This window comes from Nematolebias whitei, chromosome 12 (assembly GCF_014905685.2).
Source record: "Nematolebias whitei isolate Nwh7 chromosome 12, NemWhi1, whole genome shotgun sequence".
Classification (NCBI taxonomy): domain Eukaryota; kingdom Metazoa; phylum Chordata; class Actinopteri; order Cyprinodontiformes; family Rivulidae; genus Nematolebias; species Nematolebias whitei.
The window spans coordinates 44,068,780-44,079,860 of NC_056509.1; the positions used below are offsets into that span (position 1 = coordinate 44,068,780).

At 39.4% G+C, this 11,081-nt stretch overlaps 2 protein-coding genes across 2 annotated transcripts in view; one reads left to right on the top strand and one right to left on the bottom strand.

Annotated features, from left to right (window-relative positions):
- Positions 1-5,426, top strand: part of selenol (selenoprotein L) — a 7,855-nt gene extending 2,429 nt beyond the window's left edge. The window contains exons 5-9 of the mRNA XM_037685644.1: positions 336-463; positions 580-694; positions 1,575-1,697; positions 2,085-2,222; positions 4,908-5,426. Of these exons, the coding sequence (XP_037541572.1) occupies positions 336-463; positions 580-694; positions 1,575-1,697; positions 2,085-2,222; positions 4,908-5,066 (663 nt within the window). The 3' untranslated portion in view covers positions 5,067-5,426. The remainder of the gene's footprint in view (positions 1-335; positions 464-579; positions 695-1,574; positions 1,698-2,084; positions 2,223-4,907) is intronic.
- Positions 5,427-7,630: 2,204 nt separating this feature from the next.
- Positions 7,631-11,081, bottom strand: part of clec11a (C-type lectin domain containing 11A) — an 11,803-nt gene continuing 8,352 nt past the window's right edge. Inside the window, exons 3-4 of the mRNA XM_037685195.1 lie at positions 10,648-10,731; positions 7,631-8,063 (exon numbers count right to left, since the gene is read on the bottom strand). Of these exons, the coding sequence (XP_037541123.1) occupies positions 7,651-8,063; positions 10,648-10,731 (497 nt within the window). The 3' untranslated portion in view covers positions 7,631-7,650. The remainder of the gene's footprint in view (positions 8,064-10,647; positions 10,732-11,081) is intronic.

An 11,081-nucleotide genomic window follows, 5' to 3' on the forward strand; every position in this document is an offset into this window, starting at 1 on the left:
CTTTACTACTTTATACTTTATAGACACTTTATACTACTTTATACTTGTTAGATAAACTGAATTGAATTGAATAGATACTTTATACTTTATAATACTTTATACTTTACTACTTTATACTTTATAGATACTTTTTATACTATTTTATACTTTATAGATACTTCATACTTTATAGTACTTTATACTTTATAGATACTTTATAGCTTGGCAGCTAGTATTAAATCACATCAAGCATTGCTATGAAAATGAGTAAATTTAGCTTCAACTATCAGCGGACAGTTTAAAAATGGATTTAATTTTAACTGTGTGATTCCAGCAGATGTTTTTTTTTTTTTCAGAATGAGTGGGACTCCTTCCTGAAGAGTGTGGACAAAGATCTGCTGACGACAGACGAGCAGCTGTCAGGAGGAAAGATGGCCGACAGCCTGAGCCCCGACTGTCTGTTCACTGATGCACGGAGCGAAAAGTAAGTTTCCTCTGGATGGACACTTTTCAACGGTAATTTAATTTCCTGTCTGTTCACGTCGTGGAATATTTCCAGCATCTTAAAAAGTCAGGTTTTTGATGTCCATGTGTTTTTAGGAGCGTAAGCCTGGGTCACTTCCTGGGTCAGGGTCAGAAGCTGCTGCTGGTTCTGATTAGACATTTTGGATGACTGCCGTGACGAGACCACGTGGCCGAGCTGGAGGCCAATCGGGTCAGTGTCTCTTCTGGTTGATGAGGGAACAGTTCCTGCAAACAAATCAGCTTTTGTCTTTTTTTTCTGTGTGTAAATCCAGTTGTCCCAAATGTAACTGCTCAACACTTGAAAATAAGTTATTGACAAAGTACGGGGGTTTTCTTTTTGGTCATTATCACTTTTACTACTAGGGTTTTGAAATTTACTCCACTAGTTAGATATACAGATGTGGATAAAATTAGTTCATGTGGAATGGTTTTGGATGGTTTCATTGGCTCTTTTTCTACCATCTGCATTATCTGACTGATCATCCTGGGGTCGCATTTCTTCTTGCATCCATGTCCTGGGCGGTTGGCCAAAGTCTCATGTCCCTTATACTTTTTATTTGGGGTCAGAGGAACATGATGCTGCTTGTAGATGGTCCTAAATCTTTTATCTTTAACATGAATGTTAACACAAAGATACCAAACTACCCAGTAGCTGTTTGTTCCCTTTAAATCAGCCGAATGCCTCCTGTAAATATAATTATGGTCTAAAGCTGAAACATGACTATGATGTAAAGATAATTTGTCTCTTTAACAACAAATCAGTCTGTGCTACTTTAGCGTATCTTTGTAAAATTAACAACAAATTAGGGATGTACGATATTATCAGCATGGTATCGGCCGATATTAGTGATAAAGTTAAATATCGGACATCGGCCATTCCATCAAAATAACTCGCCGATATAAAAGGCTCTTTTTCTTTAAACTGTGTGGCAGCAAGCTGCAACCCATTTTACTTTTATAAAAATTAATTAGTGAGTATGGGACAAATAATGTTTGAAAAGAAGCACAAGAGAAATGTTTGTAACTGGAGTTTAACTGTTATTTTACTTTTCGGCTGCGTTGTTCTGCAGGACCTCCTGGAGGCTCGGTCAGTGCAGGTCGTGGTGGTTTCCTTCGGCTGTGTGGAAGGAGCTCAGCTGTGGCTGCGGCAGACCAGATGTTCCTTTGAAACGCTGCTCGACCCTCAGAGAACGGTCCGTTTGTGTGTCTTCACCCTCGCTGTCTCATTTTAAAACAGTTTTTAAGATACCGTGCTGTCCAACCTTCACATTAGAATAGCTCCTGGCTTATTTTATGAAAACGAACAAGGAATAAAAGAACGTTAATGTTCATGGAAACTAGAAGTGTCTGTGGCTCAACGTGAACAAAACGGGGGACTCGGGTGTTTTACCAGCTGTTTGATGATGTGTCATAAAAGCTGAAAGTCTCCAAACTCCACTCCGAAAAGTCCAGATGCTGACCTCTGCGAGGTGGAAGCAACCAAACAGAAAGAAGGAACGTTTTCCAGCTGCCACAGAATCGGTCACGCTGGAAATATAAACCTAAAGAAACGACTTCCTGCTGCTTCCTGTCTCGTACAGATCTACAGGAGTTTCGGCCTCGGCTCGTCTTACGCCAAAGTGATGAATTTCGGCTGCCTGCTGCGCTACTCAGAGTACAGAGCTGCAAATATAGACTTCCCCGACGTCCCGCCTCGTCTGCTGGAAGACCTCTTCCAGGTACGCATGGCAACATAATCAACACAAGACAACGTGCCTTTAAAATAAAAGTGAAAAGCTCGAGTTGATCTGCAAAACATTTATTGTGTGAAAGTTTATGAAGCAACTGTTGCGATCTATTGTTCTTCCGTACGTGTTTCAGCATGAGTCTCGTCCCGCAGTTTTCAAGCTCATCATAAATCAAAACATTCAGCTCTTTCAGGACAATCCTGCTATGACTTTTAGTATTGGTGCAACTTTAGCTTTTTTGAAATATTTAGCCTTTTCTGCCATTTTTTTTTCCTCATAGAAAATGAATTGAGCTCATCCTTCAAATCTTTAGATCTGTTTACAGATGACTGCTCCTTTCACGTTTTGTTCTGCTTCAGCTTCTTTCGGCATCCTTATGTCCTTTTTTCAGCTACTTTCAGCTGATCGCAGCTGTTTTTCACCTGATTAGTGCTCCTTTCAGATTATTTCTGCTAAAATATTTTTGTGCTTCTTCTAATATCTTTCTGCTAATTTCATTTTATTATGATCCTTTCATCTTATTTCTGCAAGATTCAGCTTTGTCTACTATTTCAGCTACTATTTAGCCATTTTTATGCAAATTTTAGCATTCTCAGCTAATTCCACTTTTTTGCATTCATTTAAACTTTTTTCAGCCTAATTCAGTAAAAATGTGCTGTCTCTACTTCCTTCTTGTAATTTCAGCTTCTTTCTGCTTTTTTAGCTACTTTTCAGCTGTTTTGGCAAATTTCTGCTTTTTTAGATAATTCCCAGTCTTTGTGCTCATTTCTGCTTCTTTCAGCCTAATTAACTTATTGTTTGCAAATCTCAGCTTGTTATGCTCTATTCAGCTTTTTTTCCTGCTAGTTTCAGCTTTTCCTGCTATTTCAGCTACTTTTTAGCAGTTTTTTGTGCTAATTTTAGCTTTTTCAGCTAATTCCACTTTTTGGTGCTTATTTCTGCTTCTTTCAGCCTAATTAACTTCTTTCTGCTAATTAAAAAACAAGCAGCTTTTTTCTGCTAGTTTCAGCTTTTTCTGCTATTTCAGCTACTTTTGAGCAGTTTTTTGTGTGTGCTAAATTTAGCTTTTTCAGGTAATTCCACTTTTTTTTATAGCTCATTTCAGCTCCTTCCACTTCCTTCTGATAGTTTAAGTGTCTTTCTGCCTTTTCAGCTACTTTTCAGCAATCTTTTTTTGATTTCAGCTTTTTTTTAGCTAATTTCCCAATTTTAGTTCTTATTTCTGTTTATTTAAACCTAATTCAACAAATATGTGTTCTTTCTGTTAGAAAGTTAGACTTGTTTTTTAATTTCAGCTACATTTCAGCATGTTTTAGCTAATTTCAGCTGTTTTTCAGCAAGTTCTTCAGCAATAGTTATTCACACTGCAGTTTTGCAGGAAATGCAACGTCTCTAGTTACAAGTTCAGTTAGTCAATGCAGAGAATTGTATATATATATACATACACATATATATATATATATATATGTATGTATATATATAGTTTAAAGCCTGTTTTGGCTCAGTTGATGGCAGCAGGAACAAGTTCTGAACAAATCATTTCGCCTTCATGTGATCAGCAGTAGGTTCATTTTCTTTAATTAAAGAAATCAAACCGATTAACGGTTAGTTAGTCGTTGGGCATCTAAATGATCATAATTACAAATCATCATAATAATAATAATTTATTCAATTTGTACTGCACTTTACATTTTACAATCTCAAAGTGCTACAATATAAAATATCTAAAGAGAATAAAATATGGATTAAAAAAGGACTAAAAAAATAAAAAGGTCTTCAGTTCTTTCTTAAAACCTTCTGCAGTGTGGGGCATCCTCAGATGGTCAGGGAGGTGGTTCCACAGACGAGGAGCAGCAGAGCAAAAGGCCCTGTCACCCATTATTTTATAGTTTAACTGTCACTAGAGGAGGTTTTGTGCTTCCTGATTAACTATGTTTCTGTTTTTCCTCTTGTTGTAAGTTTTGTAGTTGGATAATAAAATTAAATGGAACAAAGGAGGGGGGAAATCTGTACAGGCACAGGTAAAATGTGCAGTTAAAGTTTCACGTTAGTAAATTTTCCAGCTTTTAAAATGAAATAAAGGGGAAGCTCATAATTAACAAAGTGGCCAGATAATATATTCCTATTTGACATGTGCACGGTTGAATCAGTCATATGAATCTGGTTTATTGTGTGAAAACCGATTCAGCGTTCACATTATTATTATTTGTTTCAGGATTTAAAACATTTAGATTATTTATGACTTTTGATTTCTGTAAGTAGAAAAATTAAACTTGGTTTTACAATTATTCTCGTTAGAATGCACCGAGATCTTTTCAAATCCTTAAAAAAAACTTCGCTCTTTGAAATCTGCATTTCCATACTCGCTTCATTAGTCTCCGTTTTCTTACTTTTTATGCTTTTTGTGTCTTTTTGTCTCCTTGTGTTCTGTCTTGTGTTTCATTTTTTGTCTTTTTCTACGTTCTAGTTGTCTCGTTATCTTGTTCTGTCTGCTGTTTCTGTCCATCCTTCTGTTTTATATATATATATAAATTTAATATAACAAAAATTCAACTGATTTTCAACTCACTTTAAACTTTAAATCATTCAGCGCTCAGAATTCATTCTGCATATTGTTTGTGTAAAATGCACATTTTAGAAGTTCATAAATATATTTCATCTTTCTGTATTTTTCAGCTTGGTGGTGACTTTCTACTGGACAACACGGGGAAGGTTCTCCTGTCTCACCCATCTAAAAGCCCTTTGGACAGGCTGAGTTTGACCCACGTGCTGCAGGCCGCCGCAGCCGAGAGTCGACACGCGGACCGAACAAACGCGCTGGTACAACGCCGCTGACGCCACAGAGGAAGAGCAGCTCTTTGACGCACGTTGATGATGTCACGCCTCGCAGTCACCACATGAAGAGGAGCGACTGATGCTGAAGTGTGGAGAAGAGACGACCGATCGTTTTGTCAAGTCAGTGTCGTAGTTCGAGCAGCGGCATATACATTTTAATCAACCAATAAAAAAACAAAATGCGTTCACGTGCCAGTTTGAGATATTTTCAAACTTTTAACGACAACTATATTATTTAGAAATCAAGCAGCAAAAAGCTACAGCTAACTACTGAAATAGTCTTTAACTGAAGTCAAGATTATAAAATAATAATAAACGTAGAAACAGTTGTCGATAATCAGCTATGATAGTATAAAAATCCCAGAAATTGTCTTATTTTTTAAAAGAAAGTATGTAGATTATATGTAAAGAAATTACAATTATCTTAAGTTGAAACGAGTCTGTATTCAAACTCAGGATTTCTGATAAAGTTGAACTCATTATGCTTGAAATGTGTAAAAATATAGCAAAACAGGAGTATCTTATTCTCTGAAACACAAACAAATAATAGGATTGTGTATTGCAAGATAGATTTATGAGGTTTTTTTTTTGTAACCAGACATTTAATATAACAATTAGGATTAAAAAATAGACTTGACCCACTGTTTTACTGTTTTTTACTGTTATACAAATAAAAAGTGTCAGCTTTATTTGTTGTTTTAACACTGTCTTGTTTCTTAAATGTCATTTAAAAACAAACTTCAATACACAAAATATTTTTTAAACCTGTTTTTACATATTTACATTGATCGGAAAAGGTTCTGAAAACCACGTCAGCATTTGGTTTTTGATTCATTTAGGGTTTAGGGTTAGGTTTTTGTTCAGAACTTTATTGTCTACTAGGCCTGTCGCGATAACAAATTTTGCTGGGCGATTAATTGTCTCAGAAATTATTGCGATAAACGATAATATTGTTTGAAATTTGACAATAATTACCGGTAGTAATTATTGTCAAATTTAAGAAGAAATGTTTTTTTTATTTTTGTGTGTAGTACCATTTTTGACCACTGTATGGCAGTATAAGACGGTTTTAACCGACGGATGGATAGTGAGGGAGCGAGCAGCGTGTCTCTTTAAGAAAAATGGGAGGGACCCGGGCTGTCTCTCCTTTTTTCGGTTCTCAAAATGGTAGACGCTCGGTGTGGTTGGAGCTCTTTAGCATAACGTGTCACGCAAAGCTTTTAATAAATAAAAAAAATCAGTAAACAAGTTCTCAGCTTCTTTTTTCAGAGAAAAATAAGTTTTTACACGAAGGCACCGGTTTCAACCATGAATTTTAGAGCTTCGACAAGACGGAGATTTTTTTTCCCGAGGTCAGCCTGTTAGCTTAGCTCGTAGCTTAGCTTCTCAGCTTAGCTGCTTTTTATGACCCAAAAAAGTGATTTTGAAGTTAAATGTATTTTAAATCGACAAAAGAGAAAGGGAGGGGTCAGTGAAGAGCACCGGAGTTGAGCCTTTTGTCATCCAGTGTCTTCAGTAGAAAGAGAGAGACACGAAGAAACGATAAAGCCGATAAATGAAAATGAGGTCGGTAATTTTCATTTATCATGCGATTAATTGATTTATTGTGTATCGCGACAGCCCTATTGTCCACGTAACTCATATTTTACGGATTATTTGCACCATGTTATTAGTCATTTTTAAAAACTTTAGCCAAGTTTCAGATGGGGTTCTGAAGGGCTCGATAAGCAGGAATCTTGCTCAGCAGATTTCATTAAAACATGTTTTAATCCTGTAACGCTCCAATAGACACTGACGGACGTCTCAAAGGAGTTTGGCATGTCCTGATTCTGAAGAAAGGACCTCCATCTTTAAACTTCCTCCTTTTTTGGAAGCTTTGATCAAAAGTTTTGAATTCCATGAATGAACTCAGGGCAGAGTTTGACTGAACCAGTGTCATATTATCATATTAATGCAGCTATCTGAACAAAAAGAAGCATTCAGGGCACGCCGTATGCTTAAAATACCATCCAATATCAATAAAGTTAGATTTACATTGCACCCTTCATGCTAACTTGATTGCACTGTATAAGTATTGACATCAAGGCTTTGGGAAGTAGGGGTACAGATGGTGCTGCAGCCCCTCTGATGTATGCAGGATATGCACATCCAAAACACATAAATAAGGAATTTACGATAAAAATCAATAGAAACCATTTCACTAGTGCTGCATATGTTTAACTTCTAATATTTTGATGGTAAGTTGCGTTGTTATGGTATTTATGTATGCAAAACTATTATAACGGCTTCAAACCCACACCCATATATAGAACAGCTTTAATGTCCACAATGAGATACTGCCAGTGTGCATTTCAGTGCATACATTTAGTATTATATTTTTCATTTGGGAGTTTAAGGCTTTAAAATTCAATAATCTCACGTCAACCTCCACCTGACCGACGTTCCCATAGACCCCAGCTTGTTATTGTAATGTAGAGGGTCTTTTACTTTAAAATAAATAATTTGATTATTAAATAAAGTGAGTTTTATTTCCATATATCAACAGGTTTGTAGTAACATGGCGACAGATAATAAAGAGTTCATTTCAAAGAGCCACCCTGTCATCAAACTCGCAGACATAGTTCATGGTCCGATCGCAGTAGTGGTCCCACCAGTCTCCGTCGTCTGACGACATGGCCACGCAGTTCTCCCGCCTCCCTCCGTCTGGCTGACTGGACAAGAAGTGTCTGCGCCACTGGAAGTACGAGACCCGAGTGCCGTCGTCGAAGAGGTACAGGCCCTCAGAGCGCAGGTCGTTGATGCCCAGCCAGACGGGCCAGTTCCCCGGGTGGAAGAAGCCCTTCACGTAGTCGGCCAAGGCCTCCTGCTCCTTGCGGTCGCGGGGCATCGCCATGCGGCCTCCACGTTCCATGCACTTCCTGGACGCTCCAGCATAGTCTTCTATACTGTTGTACACCAGGTAACATTTGTAGCCCATCCTGCGTCCTTTCTGACAGCCTTACAGAGCAGAAAAAGAAAAACGGAAGTGGCTTGAGACACGGCCTTTTCTGCATTCATTCTGCACTCAAAGTATTTAATTACATTTAAAACTACGGTACAGCTCATTGACAGTTTTATTGCTCATGGCCAGGGAAAGCACTTGTGCTCATGTGTCAGTCTTTCAAGTTCTAATGGAACTTACAGAAATTAATCATTAGATATACGGTACATCTGCGATTTTTGGAGTCAGCCTGATTCAAGATGGCTGCCACAACTAAGGGACCTTAGCAAAAACAAAAATAGCTACAAGTTAGTCAATTCTTTTATTTCTCTCGACGAAGACGGACACTCTTTCCCTCTCCTGCCTCCCCTCCTGCTTTTGCTCTCGTCCTGTGAATCTCGGAGCCGCTCTTTACACAGCTTCTGAATTGTAAATTATAAATCTGGTCTGCTGGTCTCTCAACGCAGTTGATGAAATTTTCTCAAATAGAAGACGGGGTGGTGGAGAGCCCTCATGCCCTGAAGGGACACGCGCAGCTGGATGTGTCATGGATTCCTGGGGTGTCTGGAAGATGATGTGCCTGTCTGTGTGGTCTGTTGAAGACGCGTACATAATTGGATTTATGATAACAGAGTTTCTGCTTTTTGGAATTGGCGGATACCTGGGATATCGGCTTATTAGGAAGACATCGGCAGCCGTTTTGGCAATAGTAAAGCTGCCAGCCTTATACGAAGGACTATTCCGTGCTTCGAGCACTCAGACTAATATGCTTTGTGAGCTGAACCTTGTAAGTTGGACATGATTTCCGAGAATCGTGGGCCACTTGCAGCTCCTAGGGCTCGCCGGCATGAAGGAGTCCACCTTGGAGAAGGCTAACAAGCACAGACTGGCAGAATGTCCTCAAATCTGGCTGTTTGGCTTTGCCGTTGAGTGTACCAGCAGAACTGAAGGCAGACATGAAATCAGTGGAGTCGGCCTGCCCAAAACAATGGTTTTGAATTTGTCCTCCTTGCTGGTTTTGGATAGGCCAGCTTATCTCAAATTGCTCCTGGTGGATATGTAAATTAAGAAGCTCTGTGCCGCTGGCCTGCAGATGAGTGTAGACCACAGAGTCCTGGCCTGATGATGTTGCTCTTCTGTGCTGGGCCATCTTTGTGAAGAGAACCCGTGTATCATTAAACAGTCGGAGGCCTCCGTCTCCAACTGTCCCCCTCTTACAATGTTGTTATTGCATCACTCAGCCCTCTGTGAGTAAGAGGTCATCAGGGTACTAATGATTCATCACTCTTTTACTAAAAACTAACCATGATCCTGCTGCAGAATGTAAAAAATAATTGAATAAATAAAATCAAAATCCACCCGTAGCAGCCTGGCGCTGCTGCAGTTCAGGAACTGGTCTTTAGCAGCCGTCGGCGTCTCAGGAAAAGAAAAGTTTAATTCAGGTGTGTCTAAAAAAAGTTAAATCTGGTCCTCTGGACATTCAGAAAAGCATTCAAATTCAAATGAGCATGCATCAGGACATTCAGGTGTGTATTAACAAAAGACCAGTCAGAAGAACACCAGCAGCGCGAGTTGTGTGGCTTTACGTCCTTTGCTTGTATTTTTAGATGCAGATGAGGCTGTGCAAAATTCTTTTTATCGTTTTTCCACTAAGTCGCCACGATGTTTTGAAGAATCAACCAATGAATTTGCATTTTGGGGGAATTCAGCTGTTTTTGGTTCTCACCAGCCCATCTTGGTGTTCCTCTGTATCCTGCAGGAGAATACTTGAGAAGTTTGTCGTTTGTTTATCAGATTCAGACGTAGGAAGCTGAAAGACTGATTCGTGATAGTTGTGGCTTTTAACCCCCCCCTGAGCAGAAACGTGCTGGAACATGCCACAAGGCTGAGTTGTGTTCAATTGATTTTATTTTGGCAGTCTTCCATCCAGAGCTGTTTCTGTTTTCATACCTTAGCAGCCTCTGTTGTTTGCATAGTAACCAACAACACTGCAACGCTATAATTTTCCTAAAGTATGACAAAACCGCGGGTCCCCTTCGATGGTTTTTCCTTCATGCAATATCTCATTTGTAACGTTTTTGAAGACAGCAGAGGCGTGTCACTCTGTGAAATTTAAAAACGCCTCTTGGATGCAGTTATTTGCATGATACGGAGCAGACGCGTGAGCTAGTGCATGTCGTCTCATGTGCGCCGTTTCCCATTAATCTCGTCTCTCAACAGAGGTGCAGCGATCCCCTTCAGATGTTTTGAATCAAACAGCATCTCCTCCAGCACCTCGTCTCTTTTTATAGTAGATGAGTTTTGACAAGATCTAGAAATATAATGAAAATATTACGCAAGTGTTTGCTTCTTAGATCTTTATTCAAGTTGTCAAATATGGATAGTTTATTTTGCAGAATCCAAGATTTTGCAGTTATTTTCCTGATGCAACCTGGGATTGACGTCCAGATTACATACACATGTGCAGTTAGAGAGGACATGGAGGTAGATGGAGTGAGGACAGAGTAAGATGGAGGAGGATGACTCGCTGCGGCGACACCCGAAGAGGGAACAGCCGAAAGAAAACAAAAAGAAATAATTGTGGAAAAAATAATCTCATACCTTCCAGTCGTCCGATCTCCTTGCGGTTGTCCCTGCTGTGCTGGTAGACCTCTTGGATGCTGTCCTCCAGATCCCCGACTTTAGCTGTGGAGTTAGCAACGAGTAACAGCAGAGAAAAGACACATATGCACTTCTACGATACCTGATTGTTTTTATTTGTGATTTACAAGTTGATGCTTTGAGAATATGAATGGTTGTTTGTCTCTATGTGTCCCTGTGATGGACTGGAGACCTGTCCAGGGTGTCCCCCGCCTCTTGCACAGTTATAACTGAGCATGGGTACCAGTGAGCCCCGCGACCCGATAAGGAAGAAACGGGTAAAGATGGATGGATGGATGGATGGATGGATGGATGGATGGATGGATGGATGGATGGATGGATGGATGGATGGATGGATGGATGGATGGATGGATGGATGGATGGATGGATGGATT